Source organism: Petromyzon marinus, chromosome 17 (assembly GCF_048934315.1).
Source record: "Petromyzon marinus isolate PM22_M1 ecotype Great Lakes invasive population chromosome 17, UKy_Petmar_22M1.pri1.0, whole genome shotgun sequence".
In the NCBI taxonomy this organism is placed as follows: Eukaryota; Metazoa; Chordata; class Hyperoartia; order Petromyzontiformes; family Petromyzontidae; genus Petromyzon; species Petromyzon marinus.
The window spans coordinates 11,870,537-11,888,876 of record NC_133683.1 but is presented as its reverse complement, the minus strand read 5'-3'; the positions used below and the strand labels follow the sequence as shown (position 1 = coordinate 11,888,876).

Sequence of the window (18,340 nt, the reverse complement as noted above, 5' to 3'; positions counted from 1 at the left end):
ACAAAAGACTTATGTAGCGTGCAGATAGGAGTCCACGTCTACATGCGGTCAATGCGCTGCTCACCGGTTACAAGCCTGTATCAGCTGTATCCAACACATGCATTTGTTTAGCAGGACAATTAAGCACGCAATGCATTACTTATAAGGGCGGTGACGTCGCTTTGCAGTGGCGTGTTCACCGCCTGTTGCAGTTCACGCGATTCGTGGTTTGAATCCAGCGTCCGCTCCGGTCAATACTGCAGGTGTGTTCGCCATACAACTGCCACACGCTGTCTACTGCAAAGTGGATGTTAAATACCCCGTGCTGTAATTCGCAAGAACAGGCCCTGTGTGCCGGCGTCATAGTGCAAATTTGCCAGACAGGTACCTCTCAAGTACTGCTGTAAATCAGTACATACAGGAGGTGCCTCTGGCCTCTGTGTCCTGTGAAGAATGACCATTGCCCTAACACCTTGTGGATTAAACACTTTTAATTTTTAAGGCAATGTTATTGACAGATGCATGTTGAGTTGAAACTAGATTTGATGCTTTCGTGACTGCAGGAATTAATCTTTGTTTTTTTCGGTAAAGTCACGTAGAAATAAGATAAATAAAATTACATAATATACACAGTATATTATGTAATTACGTAATATACATAGTATATATAATTACATAACATACATAGTATATTGTGTAATTTTCTTTTTCTTATTTCTACGTGACTTTACCGAAAAAAACAGATTTATGCATGTTGAGTTGTTAACTAAACAATTTTTATTTTATTTTACCAGCCACGCTCCATTAAGCTGTATAGCTCTTTTTCAGGAGCGAGATTGCTCACCAAAGTGGCTTATCATCATGTGGAAACTTATACCAGTCAAATATTCTAAACGCATGATTCTAAATGAGGGGAAAAAAAAACGAAGGACCCTGAGGAAAATCCACGTGATCTCAGGGAGACATGCAAACTCCAAATATACAGGCGTCAGGGTCGGGATTGACCCCACAACCTCCTGTATACCAGGCGAGGGAGTTAAGATGTCGCCACTACGGCGAGATGTTATGTGTGCTTGTGGACCACGGCCAACGCAGCAGCACCAAATAATTTGAGTAAATGTATGGTTCATTTCTGCAGAGCACATTTATTCCACGGCTTTTCTCCCTCTTACAAACCATTAATAATACACACCTGTGGAGAGAAAAGCACAGTCCAGTGGACGTTTGCAAACACCCACGTGTAATCGTGTATACATTCATGGCTTTGCAAGCACACACGGAGTCACGCATGTTTACGTACAAACAGTGCAAACAAGTATGGCAGCAGCGCTTAAGGCTTCCACGCATGTAAGGCTACGACATCCCCAATTATACCGTCGTGTGATCGTGTAAACAGGAGCCTGTTGCTATAAGAGAACAAATAAACGTCACACATTGTAGAAATAAAAAAAAACTCATTGTCGAGATGATATTTTCCCATTGTTCGCAACTTGACTGGTGACATCAACTTTAAAGAAATTAATCCACCTTGGTTGGTTTGGTTGTTACAGCAGGTTTAAAATATTTGTGCTTAAGAAAACATGAACACAGGCCCTTTGCAGTGACCCATCCAATAATCATCATTGGCCACGATCAATACAATGCTGGATGGATGAAGGCTTTGCCAAGTTGTCCTGTGATGTAACATTCCATCTAGCACCTACACACGAGTTAAATTGATCACTCCGTCTTCAAAGTGCCTTGAGCCGAATGCGTTGGACAATTTTGCTTAAGTCGTAACATTGTATCACATCAGTATACGCCTCAAGTAACATGACATTGTACGTGCTATTCGAATCACCTCTGACTGAAAAAGCCCGAAGTGTCACCTGACTCAAACGAGTAAGGGGGCAGTGCTCATCTTCATTTACAATTCAAAACCAATGCTGCAAATTTCACGTTACTTTGGTGGGGGACAGTTGAACCATGGGTTAAACCACCTAACTTTTCAACAAAAAAAGCAGTACTCATTGTTAACACCCAGATTAATGCAATGCTGAGTTTGCACCCCCAATAACCCCTGCGGGGATTTTAAACCCTCACAACCTTTTGCTTGAGTCGGGCACTCTAAGCCACAGTGTCACTGGCCTGGTGGCTGTTGACTCCAACCAAAACGTCAGCAGAAAACGCACACGTAGTCAGCGGACTGCAGGGGACTTTTTGCTGCATCCAAATTCAAATAAAAAGCCAGGTTTTCACAAACGAGGTTTCGTTCCAAGCATCCAGAGACTCACAAAGGGTCAACAATCAACTCGCTAAAACAAGTACCCTCAAGTGTATAGCCGTAAGTGGCAGACAAAAATGTAGGATCAGGTGGAAGATTAGAGAAGTATTTTGAGCCTTTTGACGTAGCTGTGCAAGACAATGAATTAGCCGTGCGGCACTTTTAAGCGCAGTACATATTTTAGGACAGGAGTGTGCCACCTTCACGTCGGGTTTAAAGGATAACACAGAACATGAAACGGGCTTCTTCTTCTTCTCTGGAAAAACAACTCCGCTGTGTGCTCCGGGCTGTCCAACATGAATTTGAGAAACGAAGAGTTTAAGTCGACTTTGGAGGTGTGCCCAAAGTGATGTCAATAGTGACGCTGTACCAAAAAGTACGGCGACATTAATGGTGGATACTTCATGGCCTCCATCTGTGTCTGTCACAGGAGAGGGGTTTGTGTTTTTTTGCGGAGGGGTTCACAATAGTTGTCCTATACAGGATCCAATTTAAATAACATTCCATAATAAAGTTATATTGTTATGACAAACTTTTCCAGAAAAAAACGATCAAAATTGATCAAAAGGGTTGCAATAAACTTGGCATTAAAGATCCAGCGCTGAATAGACGAGGCGACGATGTCACACACAGACCTCAACTACCCACGACGTCATCTCACAGCGATGTCTCACACCACGCTAGTCAGTGTGGAATTAAATACACCTGAGGACAATCATATGTTGGAGAGCATTACAGAAATCCACGAGTATGGTTCCTCGCTTCTCATTAACAAAACTTCCAACTCATGTTGGACAGCCTAGCGCAACCTGTTTTTTTGTGTAGGTACAAGAGAGATGTTTTGGGCTGTGCTTCATTCAACATGTTAACTCTGCTTTGCCTTGGGCAACTTCGTCAAAGCCGTTTTTACACAAACCTCAACGATAACTTGCTTTATCGCCTTAAAACCAAGATGCCATGATCAGTAAAATATCAAGATGTTAAACAGCATCTTTGGTCAACACTGGGTCACATATCTGCTAGTCTTAGCCATAATCTTTAAGGAGTGGCTTTGTTTTGCACAAATGAGCAAAAACGTATTGGTAGTACTTTGTGAAAAAGATGTCTGTCCTAATTAAAACTATTGAAGGAAAGAATTACCAAACATGTAGAAATTTACTCAAATCTGAATATGAATGAACAGATGAAAAATTACTTGACGGTAGATTGTCAATTACCCATGCTTCAGTCAACCACGCGTGCTAAACCACATACACACACATCCAAACACACAAGCGTTTTTGCAGTCAATCGTTCGTAAATGCATTCCACCATTCAGGCTGTCAACCGTACATGCATCCAACCGCACGTGCACTGAAACACGCACATGACCAACCCCACGCACAACCCGATCACAAACTACGCAAACCCAGTAGTACATTTATTTTTCACCGTATCAAACCATTCATACATACCCATCACCGGCAACCCCCCTCTCTCACTCCCTGCCCCGCTCTCATCCTCTATGGCCAATCTTATATCCGCTAAGAGAATCGCTAAAAAATGCCCATCTGTGCAAGTTCCCGGAAGTAGTGCGGTTAATGGGGAAGGGGGTCTACCGCAAAAGAAAAAAAAAATACTAGAACTTGATTAATAACTTAAACCTTAAATCGACACTTCCAGCGAGGCTGCTATAACACAATACACTCGACGTGTAACTGGCAGAATTCTGTCCGAGATGGTCACAATCGGCGCGAACCACGCCAATCCAAAACAAACACAGCGCATGGCATCACCTGCAATGACCGACCGAAGCGGAGCCACATCGTTTCCCAGCGACGACGACGACGACGACACTGTGGTGGAATGTCATCACTGGGAACGTGAATCATAACAAATGAAGGGGGGGGGGGGGTCGCGTAGTTTACTGCCGCTCAGAGGATTTCCGTAGCGAATGCGTAGCAGGCCCGCAGGCCTTCAGGAAATGTAGTGGGTCTGAGGGGTGAAGAGGTCGACCTTGTGGTCGGCTGGATTGGCCGAGGCCTCGTATGTGCACAGGGTCACCTTGTGCTGGTGAGCCTGATGGGAAAAAAAACGTGTTAGATTAGAAGCCAACAATCCGGATACGTTGAACCTCTTTCGCATCATACGCAGCCAACCGTGCTAATCGGAGGTACTTGCGTGCGTACACTATCATGCTGCATTAATTCCGTACATTGAGGTGGTTGTGACAACTGTTGAGAGGTCAGCTCGACGAAGTGGCGGCGTACCCGACAAATTGTTCGTCACCGACATTGTGAGCCAAGTAGCGAACACAAACCTGCATCCACTCTCCCCGCAGCCCGATGTAGTAGATCCGCGTGGCTTCCGCGCCAAAGTTGCGGGAGATGTGTATGGAGAGGTGGTAGACGCTGGAGAAGCGCGCGATCCTGCCACGCAGCAACGGGGTGTGATTTGGCAGCGGGGAGAGCAGGAATGAAGGGAAACATTAGGCGAAACGTTTCTGCACAGCATCTGTCAAGTGGCGGATGGACGTACTTACTCATTGCTATCCTTCCCCCGCACATCTGATTAGCGCAGTTGGCTAAGGTAGAAAAGAAACTCAACATTCACTCATAACTGTATTAACATTACTGGTTTATTGCCTACTAGCGGGAAGTCCCCGGCGTTGCCCAGGTGAAAAAAACACACACATGGACTCACACACACACATATTGCCGAACACACACACATCGACGCACACACACACACACATCGACTGACACACACACACACATCGACTGACGCACACATCGACTGACGCACACACACACATCGACTGACGCGCACACACACACACATCGACTGACGCACACACAGACTCACACACACATCGACCTACACACATACATATGGACAGGTTCATAGCGCAGCGAGCTAAGCAATACACTACCGCTAACCACTATGCTAACAGTGCACGCATGAAATAATGTAACCAAAAAACATGCATTCTTGAATTAAACCACAGTCATTCAATATATTGTGGGCTGATGGGTAAATCATTAACATGCCTAGCACTGACATACAGGCTCACCTGTGAGATACGACTATACACCAATTACATGTATTATATGGTAAAAATATATCATTCACAAATAGGCTGCTGTGTAGTAATAACAATAACAACTTCTATCGTGCCGTAACACCACAAGCCGTTACCATGTCTCAATATCAAGAAACTCGATGCCTGTCAAACTAATGTTAAAACCAATGTGGACAATACAGACATGACACTACACTATACACGACACATTGGGCTCTATGGAGGCACGTCGTTAAGTAATTAGTCGTTAACAGGGGTGGTCGTTAAGAGGCGTTCTACTTTAAATGCAATCTCCACTATTGTCTTTGATGAGTACTCGGAGGTAACATACATAATTATTTATTTAATCTTGCTGCATTACATCTTTTGTTAAATAATTATATAAGTTATCTCCAAGTACTCACCAAAGATAATAGTGGAGATTGCATTTACACACATGACAAAACAATATGGCGAGTCATCCATTTACGTTGGTGATGCGTCCCTGGAAAACGCAACGGTAGGCGAAACAACGTAAATCAAAAGCTTCTATACCCTTTACTTAATTATATAAAGTTAGGATACTTTCCTGGGGGTGATTTTTTTTGGGTAAAAATTCGCATAAGAAATATTACGTAAAAAACTACAAATATAACAAAATATGTAATGTAGCAAGTTTAAACAAATAATTATATAAGTTTACTCCTCGTACTCACCAAAGATAATAGTGGAGATTGCATTTACAGTAGAACGCCTCGATTTACGATGATCCGATTTATGACGCGTTTCCTGGAACCCATTGTGTCATAAAAGCGGGGACCGCCCGGTATTGCGTTTTTTTTCAATTAATTTTCTTCAAAACAACGTTTTGGTGAATCAATGCGTTTTAAAATCGAATTACGTTCCCCAATTCATTGGCGAGGCGATTGAGACAATGTAAACAGGAACAACATAGGGGACCTTACTGCGTTACATTTCAGATTAAGACAGCGTCTAACTGTAACCGCGTCTTGAGAAACCGAATGAAACGTGGGACAAGTTTAGGTTTAGGAGAACGGAGGTATCATTATTTTTTTTGCTAAAGAAAAAAAACACACTTGATCACTCATAGGCAGAGAAAAGTCTTTGCTCTAAACTTAAACAGGAGACAACAAGTCGACAGTGTGGATGAGGCTGGTGCGAGAGAATTTCAAACTACGGGGACGACAAAGGAAGGAGCGACACCCACAAAGCCTAGGTTAACTGGGGCCTTCGACTAAGATACCACGATTGCTGGAGCTGAGCGCTCAGGGACAAGAAGTGGGACAAGGCAGGCGGGGAGGGGGGGTGAATCCATGCTGAATCGTGAAGATGATGAGGGTAATGTAGCACTGTAGTTCATCTGGGACTGCATTGGGAGCTGGTGGATGAATCGAGGTATTGGGGTGATGTGCTCTGTTATGGGCACGGGTTGGTTATAACTGTATGCGGCAGAAAAGTGACCTAATTCACATGTTATCTGACGAGCCAGTGCTGCAAATTCAGTAAAAGGCTGAAATCCTAAACTCGACTGCCTATTTCTCGGACCTCTTAACAATTTGGATACATGATGATTGGTTATTAGCGCCCTCTGCTGACCAAACTATAAAAGGCACATGTAACGCAGCTTCTCAGAAGGTTCCAGTTTTGACGTTGGAATTTCTGACGTTCTATTATAGTCTGGCAGAAACCGTTTCTCCACCAACAATTTAATTCGGCCGTATTTGCGATTCCCTATGACCAAACCACCTGGATCGCGTCCAAACTCGTCGCATCTCCTACGTTTAGCAAAATGGAGCCTGCATAGAGACGAATGGGTGACCACCATACATAAAAGTGTGCGATTAATAGGGCTACGTTGTGGGCAGTATTGCAACATTCATTGCAGTTTTGCACTGTTCCCACGTCTATGCTCCCCGACCAAAGGTGAAAAAACTCTCACGACCCGCACTGAGTGGGGAGACCCTTATCCAGCAGTGGATGAACAAGACGGCTGTACATATGTACACAATCATGAATGGCAGCATAGGGCTTTGCGTGCGCAAGCACAAAACACGATGCCTGCCGATTTTACTGCAGGACGACATGCCCCAGGAGGAGCGCGTTCACCACACTCTTGATTAGCACGGTTGGCTACGTACGGTGCGAAGAAAGTTCGACATGCATACCTACATGTTGCAGAGGTTACTGCAAGGGTAAGAACAATATGACATGCTGTCTGCTTCACTGTGGATAAGAGTAGGCCATCGTGTGCCAGCTCCGGGGCCCATATTCTGCCCAACTCGAAAATCGGAATCGTACAAAGCAAACATCTGCCCCTACTTGCAGACAAATGCCCCAGGTCACTCTTGCAGGCCCTTCATACGAGACTCCCCCCTGGTTCTCACCCAGTTAAAACAAAATAAATAACTAAAATTTAGCTCGTCAACGGTGGACCGCACTCTGGCGGAGCTCGTGAAAGGTGCACAGCCCCTTACTTGGTGGGGTACTCCAGCAGGCCCGTGTCGTCGTGCTGGAGGCCGAACACCTGGTCGGGTTCCCGTGTCGTATCATCAAACGACATGTGTGGCAGGTTCTTGAAACTGTGGGGTACGCGCGCCACGCACACACACACTGCCAGGTCACAAGCGAGGCCCTCCTCTGTGTGGCATCTGTGACATGTGTTGTGTTTAAAAAACGCCCAACAGTCATCTTCAGTAATCTTTCCATCTGATCGTAAAACTAAATAATTTTTATTTACCAGGCAAGGCCTGCTGAAATATATAACTCTTTTTCAGAAACGACCTGGCCACAAATGATAGCTCAACACAATGGCTTATCGTGGAAATATATAGCAGCCAAATACTCTAAAAGCATGTTTCTACATGTGGAGGAAAAATTGGAGGACCCAGAGAAAAATCAACATAATCACGGGGAGAATATGCAAACTCCAAATATACAGGCTTTAGGGTCAGCATCGAACCGACCGTCTGTATACCAAGCGAGGTAGTTAATATCTCGCTACTACGGCACCCCTGAATGTGTTATTCCCACAATTTGATCCCGAATGTTAAACCGGTGTCGTGTCATGAGAAGTATGTGTTCATATCTCTCGTACAGCAGTGTTCGATGACAGCCCATGGAAGAGGATACCGCAAAGCTACCTTTGAGATCCCATCAAGTTACGCACGGTCCAGTAGGGGGCAGCACTTGCCTAACCACTCCACTACCAAGAGTATGAAGAGTCACCGTGTCCATAGTACGGGCTACCCATCGACTACAAAATTATCGTGGCTCTCTCACGTCACCTATCCTTGGAATGCCCTAAAGAGACGCGAGGCAAAAAAAACATTTCTGCATTCTGAGAATAGGTTTTCCCCTTTTTTCTGGCAACAAAACAGGTGTTAAGATGTTAAAACACCAAACTGAACCTTTTACAAGGAATCATGTCTGCATTAACTACAAAACTTGTGGTCAGCAAACAAAAAGCACTCGGATAAGAAACGCATTGTCTTTGAAACTGATTGGTCCACACCAGAGCCTAGTCTCAAACGGTGTTAGACCAGAGGACGCCAAAAGGTGCCTAGTCTCAAACGATGTTAGACCAGAGGATGCCAAAAGGCGCCAAGTCTCAAATGGTGTTAGACCAGAGGACGCCAAAAGGCGCCTAGTCTCAAACGGTGTTAGACCAGAAGACGCCAAAAGGCTTGACCGATAGACCCAAAGAATATCTTAACACAGCTGTTTTGTTGCCAGAAAAAAGGGGAAAACCTATTCTCATATTTTGGTACTGGCAAAGGAGGCCCCATGAGATATTTCTGCATTACCCACATAAACTGCCGATGTGTATAGGTGGCCACAATGAACCTGCAATCCAGAGATCACAATTTCGACCTCCCGGCATAGCAGTTTACAAAATTATCAAGTTTCTAATAACCCTCCCCTGCCTCTGTCCACCCAGCCTTATAAATGGGTAACACCAATCACAATTAAGTCGCTCGAAAGGTTGCATTTGATGGGGTAAAGTGTGGGTGCTGCCACCTATATCTATAAAGCATGGCCAGCGTCGAACAGGTAAAATAATAATACAGGAACTCCTCTACTTACGAACGAGATGGATTCCAGGTCTGTTCGCAAATAGATTTGTTCATCCTGCCGATTCCAGACATGCTGTATGGCATCTACTCATACAAGGGAAATGGCTTTAAAAGTTGTATAATCTCCTGTAGATGTAGATGCAACTGGTTCGTCATGTTCTGCAGATGTAGATGCCACCACCACCATCTATTGTGCGGTGGTTGAACTTATGGCTCTCGGTCCAAACAGGCAAATGGACATAGGGACAGGTTTGCTCGTATCTCTGAAAGTTCGTAAGTTGAACGTTCGTAAGTAGTGGAGTCCCTGTATACGGGCTCTCTAGAGCCCCCTATAGTGGGAGGCCCCTTCCGCCAGCAGTGGTATCAGCAAGCAATTGCAGGGCTGCACCTTTATCTGCCTTTATACCGAGGCACTGCAGCTAAGGAAACGCGATGCGCATGCCAAGTGCCTTACAGTCTCATCTCCGCAGGGTGAGACTCATCTTCTCCCCCGATCAGCACAATCCCCTTCAGCTTCACATTCCCAGTGAACCTGGGCGACAGCAGCAGCAACAGATGGGCAGAGTGCTGTATGGTAAATTCGGTGGAGTGTACAACACTGATGGTAAATCAACACAAGACAAGGGAGGGGGGGTCTAAGGGAGACGGTGAAGGAATTGGATGGCTGGCCCGGGGCGGGCTAAAACCATGTCAGAAATTAATGGAGCGATTGGATAAATTATTACGTTTCAGGGTCATAATTTAATAAGTTTTACCATCCGATTTTTATAGTTTGCAAGTGTTGCGTCTCCGTTGTACAGTATAGTGTTGTTCACTACATTAGCCCAAGCAGAACTGGAGCGTTATTTGCATATACTTTGCATGAACGTAAATATTTTTTCAAAATTGAAATGTCTTAATCTCATGGCTCAGTGCAGAGAGCTAAGTTAGAATGTAATTAAGATCGGGATAACAAACCAAAATGGAGGTGAATGCGATTGAAACAGACCTCTACTTACGGGATGTTGAATAGCAGCTCCTCATCCGCATCGCTTTCAACAAACTAAAGTGAAATAAAAATGGCGTGTTATTATTACTTGATAACTGCGGTCATTACCATAGAGTCATAATTTCCTTGTGGTAGTAGACAAACAGTATTGTATGGAGAAAAATACACACTAAATATCTATAACTGAAAATAATGTACTCTTTCCTTTGACCAAATCACACAGATTGCGGCCCTTCTCATCAAATCTCAGAATCCAAACCAACCAGGGTTGAGCCTGGAGAGTGCTTGTATGGGTGACCACCATGCATAATAAGTTGTTACGGGCGCTGCATGGTCGTGTTGTGGCAAGCAGAGGGCAGTGAAGTTTTTACTACCATGCAGTCTTAGCAGCTTCATAGACTCACGTGGATGAGCGTGAAGGTATGGTAATATAACTGCCACAAACTACACAGTGTGGGGAGGCCCTCATCCAGCAGTGGACTGACAAAACATATCTGGACATGTAATTTACTTTCGAATATACATTATTTTGCCGATCATACACAGCATGAGCCAGGCTGGGATGTAATACAGCGTTTGCTATCACACACAGCATGGGCCAGGCTGCGTTATAATGCAGTTTTCACCATCACCTCCGATTGGCGTGGTTGGATACGTACGGTGCAAAAGAAGTTCAACACACACACACTCTCCATACAAAACATGAGCCAGGCTACGGTAACAATGCAGCTTTCACAGTCATACAAACAAAAGTGCAGAGTTGCGTCCGAGCATCGCCTACTCTGCTCCGGTCGTTCCGCTCATCCCAGGGCCGGAAGACCTGCTTCCCCGAGCCGTCAAGCTGCTCGTTGAGGCACTCGAGCCGGTCGCGGTCGATCTTCAGGAAGAGTCCGTACTGCACGCCTCTCTCCGCATCCTCCTCGTGGCTCTCCGCCTCGCAGTGCCCACCACCGGGGCCGTGGCCGTGTCCGTGTCCGTGTCCTGCCATCACTGCGCAAACGCAACGGACGCAACATCTAAAATAACGAGTCATTTACAATGTCAGTTTAACACGTAGGAGGCACTTGCGACCAATGTTAATGTTACCCATAATAAAGGTATATTTTGGGTAAGAGCGTGTAAATATAAACGTGTAGTTAATGTAAATTAGAGGTAAGGGGTGGGACAAACAAACTAAACATAAAAGCATTCCACTGTATGTTGGTTAACTGTGAATAACCCAACCAATAATAGGTACTGCATATTGTCAGATTAGCATGATCCATTGAAATTTATATGACATTAACCCTCCTCTGAATGTTGCTCCTGACAGGCTCACTGCGACGACATCACCTTAACTCTATTTAAAACCGAAACAGGACTCCTTCACAATTCTGGATACTCGCCTGATGAAGCTGTTTGCCATCACCAGCGAAACAATCTGTAAATGATGTTGGTTTACTCTCCAACGCATAGGTGTGTGCTGAAGTAGTAACTATTTGGTAAGTTTTGTTAGCGTGACAAACATTACTAATTGGCTAGTGTTGGTGGGTTTAACGAGATGTTTATATTTATGCGATCTAACCCAAAAAACACACTGATGATGGATAATTTATAACGCTTTGCCAAAACACTTCTGGATGAAGGCCTCCCCACGCTGTGCTGATCACGGGTGTTGTTTGACTGTTACTCTTCCGGTAGTAGAATGGTCAGGGGGCACTGCACTACAAACCCGGCGCGCCGAGTTCGGTTTCCGCTCACCAACCAATAGCTGCCGAATATTTCAACCGGTCCTGGGTCTCCCTTAGGTCGACTCAGCCTTGAACGAGTACCTGGTGTGGGCGTGTAAACATCGCCACGGCGCGGTAGTGTTTGGCCACCCCACTGCTTTGCGCGCATGGTGCGCGCCGGCCTTTTTTAGGCGCTCGCTGGCAGCACTTGCCCCAAAAGTCTGTTCTAATTCCATACGGGGGATCTTTGTCTTGTCTTTGTGTTGACCATGTGTCTGTCGTGGCACGCTGGTCAGTGTAGGTTAGTGGTGGGGCGGGCGGGCGGGGTGCAGGACCATTTCAGATGTCACTCCACTGAAATTCGTGGTAGAGGCAGACCGAAATTCGGTTTCGGCGCCGAAAGTTGGCAAATGGCCTCTTTCGGCATAGTTTAGGTTACGGCCGAAAGTAAATTTTTAACTTTCGGTCTGGTTTCGTTTTCGGCCGAAACCAGAAATTCAGTTTCGGTCGGCCTCTAATTCGCAGTGGTCGGGAATCGAACTCGGGTTCATAGTGCAGGGCGTGAAGTCAACGCTCCACCAGCAACCCCCCGTAACTACACAGCGCGAATACAACACCGAACACTAAAGCACTGTTAATCAAGTGAATCATACAATACTGATGAATGTTACACGTATTATTCACATCGAAAACTATGATTAATCCATTTGCTGTACAAAGGCCTCCCTTCTCTCCAAACCAATAACACAGGAATGCAACAGGAATACAGTACAGTATCGTAATACAATAACGATTATCGCTTCGATACGATTTAGACATCGCCATTAATGTTGTTTCAGTTTATTTATTTTGGTATAGCCCTGTGAGCCATTCGGCTCTTGAATCGGGTGCAACCACAACAAACAAAAAAACAAAAAACACGAACAAGAAAACATCTTAAAGTGACTATGTGACTGTGCAAACAGAAAATCCATGAAAAAACAGCAAAATATTCCTGAAAAAAGCACCGCACACCAACGCTGTGTGCAAAAAAAGTCCCAGTGGGATGCAAGTCAAACAACAACAACCAGAAGAAAACTTAGATTAAGGCCATCAGTCTAACTCCGTACTACAACAAAACAAACATGTCCAAACCAAAAAACGTGTTCGAAATCACCAAAAAATAAAACCATAATTGCAACGTAACAGTGATCACAGGGACTGTGACCGAATTTTTACAATAAACTACATAAATAACATGTAACACCAAATCCTAGAGCCATAGCTGGCTGCATGAGTTACTCTACAACAACAGAAGCATCAGTTGGAGTATCACATTTTTCAATGCACCTTTAAGATCAGCACGCTAAATCAAAATACAGATAATACTTTGCAGCGTCATCCGGAGCGAAACATTTTATTTTATTTTACGCCAATGAATAGCAGTGGCAGCTAGGGGTGTACAACTCCTCTAGAGCAGTTTGAGAGAAGATCTCATTGGTAGCGATTCAAGTTGCAGTTTATTGGCAAAAGCATTCCAGACCCTGGGGGCATCAATAGCAAAGGCCCTTCCTCCAGTTTTTGTAGGGCAATAGGGAATGTGTAGTAGTTACATTGGAGAAACCAAACGCCATGTCTCGGACCGCATTCATGAACACAAAGCAGACCTTAAACACGGAAGGACCAAAACCTCGGCCGTGGCAGATCATTGTTATAATTCAGTAGGCTCACATGACATTGACTTTTCCAAGACAGAGGTTCTTTGTAAGCCATCTGGCTACCATGAGAGATTCGTTCATGAGGCTATCCACATATACAAGCACAGAGACAATTTCAACCGAGAAGATGGATTCTGGCTTAGCGATCATTAGAAAGATTTGATAAACCATTTCAGGTCTTAATTGATTGTTCACGCTTACAGTGGCTTTCAGACAGCATACATTAATTTTTTCGTCTCCCCCCTCCTCTTTTCAGAACATAGATGACTCGTCCTTCTAAATAAACTGCCAAATCGCTGCGCGTGGCGCTGACGTTTTTATAAATAAATAAACCGTTTAAAAATAAATACATTTATGCAAACCGGCACACCTGATGACGACCGTTTGTGTTATGGTCGAAACGGCGTGAGAAATTTTTATTGTTTTATATATATATTTTATTATTTTATTGTTTCCCTTCAACGTGACTTTACCGAAAGAGCTAAGAATATGAATTACTGCAGTCACGAAAGCTTTAAATCAAAATGTGAAGCTGTTCACGTGGTACAGGAGTTACTGTATTATTATCATTGTTATACAGCACAATGCGCATGTGATTGTTGTTGAATCAGGTTAAAGTACAGTACTGTATTGCTGTACGATTAAAATCCATTGTTTAAATTAGAGTATAGTATACCTCTTTTAAAGGTTAATACCGATACTATTTTTACTGGCTAATATCAACATTAAACGTCGTAGTTACGAGCAACACTAATACATTAACGTAGTTACCGGCAATGTTAATACATTAACGTAGTTACTGGCAATGTTAATACATTAACGTAGGGCAATGTTAATACATTAAAGTAGGGCAATGTTAATACATTAACGTAGGGCAATGTTAATACATTAAAGTAGGGCAATGTTAATACATTAACGTAGGGCAATGTTAATACATTAACGTAGGGCAATGTTAATACATTAACGTAGTTACTGGAAATGTTAATACATTAACGTAGCTACTGGCAATGTTAACACATTAACGTAGTTACTGGTAATGTTAATACACTAACGTAGGGCAATGTTAATACACTAACGTAGTTACTGGCAATGTTAATACATTAACGTAGTTATTGGCAATGTTAATACATTAACGTAGTTACTGGCAATACACTAACGTAGGGCAATGTTAATACACTAACGTAGTTACTGACAATGTTAATACACTAACGTAGGGCAATGTTAATACACTAACGTAGGGCAATGTTAATACATTAACGTAGTTACTGGCAATGTTAATACACTAACGTAGGGCAATGTTAATACAATAACGTAGTTACTGGCAATGTTAATCCACTAACGTAGGGCAATGTTAATACATTAACGTAGTTACTGACAATGTTATTACATTAACGTAGTTACTGACAATATTAATAAAATTAACGTAGGGCAATGTTAATACATTAACGTAGTTACTGACAATGTTAATACATTAACGTAGTTACTGGCAATATTAATACATTAACGTAGGGCAATGTTAATACATTAACATAGTTACTGGCAATGTTAATACATTAACGTAGTTACTGGTAATGTTAATACACTAACGTAGTTACTGGCAATGTTAATACGATAACGTAGTTACTGACAATGTTAATACACTAACGTAGGGCAATGTTAATACACTAACGTAGTTACTGGCAATGGTAATACATTAACGTAGGGCAATGTTAATACATTAACGTAGTTACTGGCAATGTTAATACACTAACGTAGGGCAATGTTAATACATTAACGTAGTTACTGACAATGTTAATACATTAACGTAAGGCAATGTTAATACATTAACGTAGTTACTGGCAATGTTAATACATTAACGTAAGGCAATGTTAATACATTAACGTAGTTACTGGCAATGTTAATACATTAACGTAGTTACTGGCAATGTTAATACGATAACGTAGGGCAAAGTTAATACATTAACGTAGTTACTGACAATGTTAATACAATAACGTAGTTACTGACAATGTTAATACGTTAACGTAAGGCAATGTTAATACACTAACGTAGTTACTGACAATGTTAATACACTAACGTAGGGCAATGTTAATACACTAACATAGGGCAATGTTAATACACTAACGTAGGGCAATGTTAATACATTAACGTAGTTACTGGCAATGTTAATACACTAACGTAGGGGAATGTTAATACAATAACGTAGTTACTGGCAATGTTAATCCACTAACGTAGGGCAATGTTAATACATTAACGTAGTTACTGACAATGTTATTACATTAACGTAGTTACTGACAATATTAATAAAATTAACGTAGGGCAATGTTAATACATTAACGTAGTTACTGACAATGTTAATACATTAACGTAGTTACTGGCAATATTAATACATTAACGTAGGGCAATGTTAATACATTAACATAGTTACTGGCAATGTTAATACATTAACGTAGTTACTGGTAATGTTAATACACTAACGTAGTTACTGGCAATGTTAATACGATAACGTAGTTACTGACAATGTTAATACACTAACGTAGGGCAATGTTAATACACTAACGTAGTTACTGGCAATGGTAATACATTAACGTAGGGCAATGTTAATACATTAACGTAGTTACTGGCAATGTTAATACACTAACGTAGGGCAATGTTAATACATTAACGTAGTTACTGACAATGTTAATACGTTAACCTAAGGCAATGTTAATACACTAACGTAGTTACTGACAATGTTAATAAGTTAACGTAAGGCAATGTTAATACACTAACGTAGTTACTGACAATGTTAATACACTAACGTAGGGCAATGTTAATACACTAACGTAGTTACTGGCAATGTTAATACACTAACGTAGGGCAATGTTAATACATTAACGTAGTTACTGACAATGTTAATACATTAACGTAAGGCAATGTTAATACATTAACGTAGTTACTGGCAATGTTAATACATTAACGTAAGGCAATGTTAATACATTAACGTAGTTACTGGCAATGTTAATACATTAACGTAGTTACTGACAATGTTAATACATTAACGTAAGGCAATGTTAATACATTAACGTAGTTACTGGCAATGTTAATACATTAACGTAGTTACTGGCAATGTTAATACGATAACGTAGGGCAATGTTAATACATTAACGTAGTTACTGACAATGTTAATACAATAACGTAGTTACTGACAATGTTAATACGTTAACGTAAGGCAATGTTAATACACTAACGTAGTTACTGACAATGTTAATACGATAACGTAAGGCAATGTTAAAACACTAACGTAGTTACTGGCAATGTTAATACACTAACGTAGGGCAATGTTAATACAATAACGTAGTTACTGGCAATGTTAATACGTTAACGTAAGGCAATGTTAATACATTAACGAAGTTACTGGCAATGTTAATACGTTAACGTAAGGCAATGTTAATACATTAACGTAGTTACTGGCAATGTTAATACGATAACGTAGGGCAATGTTAATACATTAACGTAGTTACTGACAATGTTAATACACTAACGTAGTTACTGACAATATTAATACATTAACGTAGGGCAATGTTAATACATTAACGTAGTTACTGACAATGTTAATACACTAACGTAGTTACGCGGATCCGCCGTGTCAAATGTTTGTCCCTTCGCAACACGGCGTTATTACCGCCGTCCATGCGTTGTTTAAAGCGTGTCTACATTATTATTACCGTGTTTAATAACGAAGGTTAACAACAATAATAATAACAATAACAACAATCGCGGTGTTTAAGTTGGTGCGAGTGTTCGCCGTCACCTGAGGAGCCCAGCGAATGAGGTGGGGGTCAGGGACCGCGGCGAACTACTCCGACAAAGGCAAAGACAAAGACGCCCCGTACAGTGTTAACAGACTGCAAGGGCAAGTGCTGTTATCCTGCAGCTCCTATGAGGGCTACCGGCAGTGGCACACGGGGGGGGGGGGGGGAGGTTGGCCAGCAACCACGCCCGGCCGCCTTTGTCTTCCCCAGTGGCGACGTTTACACACCTCACCGGGTACTCGTTTGAGGCAGAGTCGACCTAGGGGAGGCTTCAGGACCGTGTCAGCTAATCGTCACCGGTGTTGATCACCACCACCACCACCACAACAACCACAACAACCACCACAACAACAACAATTACCGCAACCACCTCCTGCAGCGCGCGCACCCTCTCAGTTTGACTCCCCCCCACGAACCCGGCCTAAGGGAGCGCGGTGAATTTAAAACCGCACTCGACCCCCCGCCCCTTCGGGGGGCCGACGTCACACGCGGGTGTTTGTCATTAGAGGGGAGCGGTGGCGCAGCGGTTTGGTTGAAGGGGAAAGTGCAGTGAATAGGGTCGTGAATTGACCTGGTCAAGGCCTATGATACCATCAGTAGGCCTGGGCTCTGGGTCGTTCTTCGTGCTTTTGGAGTACCTGACCCTCTGCTCACGATCATTAAGGATCTTCATGATGGTGAGCGGGCCCGGGTAAAACTACGTGGCCGGGAGTCAGAGCCATTCCCTGTACACCTTGGGGTGCGACAGGGATGTCCTCTGGCTCCCACATTATTTAACA

General features: G+C 43.0%; 1 protein-coding gene across 6 annotated transcripts; it reads right to left on the bottom strand.

Annotated features, from left to right (window-relative positions):
- Nucleotides 1-1,104: 1,104 nt before the first annotated feature.
- Nucleotides 1,105-18,050, bottom strand: PITHD1 (PITH domain containing 1). Of its 6 annotated transcripts, none has more exons than XM_032956148.2 (7): nucleotides 17,950-18,050; nucleotides 11,146-11,354; nucleotides 10,375-10,418; nucleotides 9,831-9,908; nucleotides 7,778-7,882; nucleotides 4,542-4,650; nucleotides 1,105-4,300 (listed from the first exon to the last, which is right to left on the bottom strand). In XM_032956148.2, the coding sequence occupies exons 2-7, from the start codon at nucleotides 11,350-11,352 to the stop codon at nucleotides 4,199-4,201; spliced, it is 645 nt and encodes a 214-aa protein (XP_032812039.1). In that variant the 5' UTR covers nucleotides 11,353-11,354; nucleotides 17,950-18,050; the 3' UTR covers nucleotides 1,105-4,198. The 6 variants fall into 6 exon arrangements, with proteins under 6 accessions (XP_032812039.1, XP_032812038.1, XP_032812040.1 ...); XM_032956147.2 differs by having other exon boundaries at nucleotides 17,923-18,023; XM_032956149.2 differs by having other exon boundaries at nucleotides 17,932-17,984.
- Between the last annotated feature and the right edge of the window lie 290 nt (nucleotides 18,051-18,340).

What these genes read in the sequence shown, in the direction of transcription:
- PITHD1 (XM_032956148.2), bottom strand. Translation starts at nt 11,352, where the DNA reads ATGGCAGGACACGGACACGGACACGGCCACGGCCCCGGTGGTGGGCAC. An exon ending in GAGCTGCTATTCAACATCCC is followed by an intron (nt 9,909 to 10,374) that starts GTAAGTAGAGGT and finishes GCTGTCGCCCAG; the next exon opens with GTTCACTGGGAATGTGAAGC. An exon ending in CACCCTGCGGAGATGAGACT is followed by an intron (nt 7,883 to 9,830) that starts GTAAGGCACTTG and finishes CGTACCCCACAG; the next exon opens with TTTCAAGAACCTGCCACACA.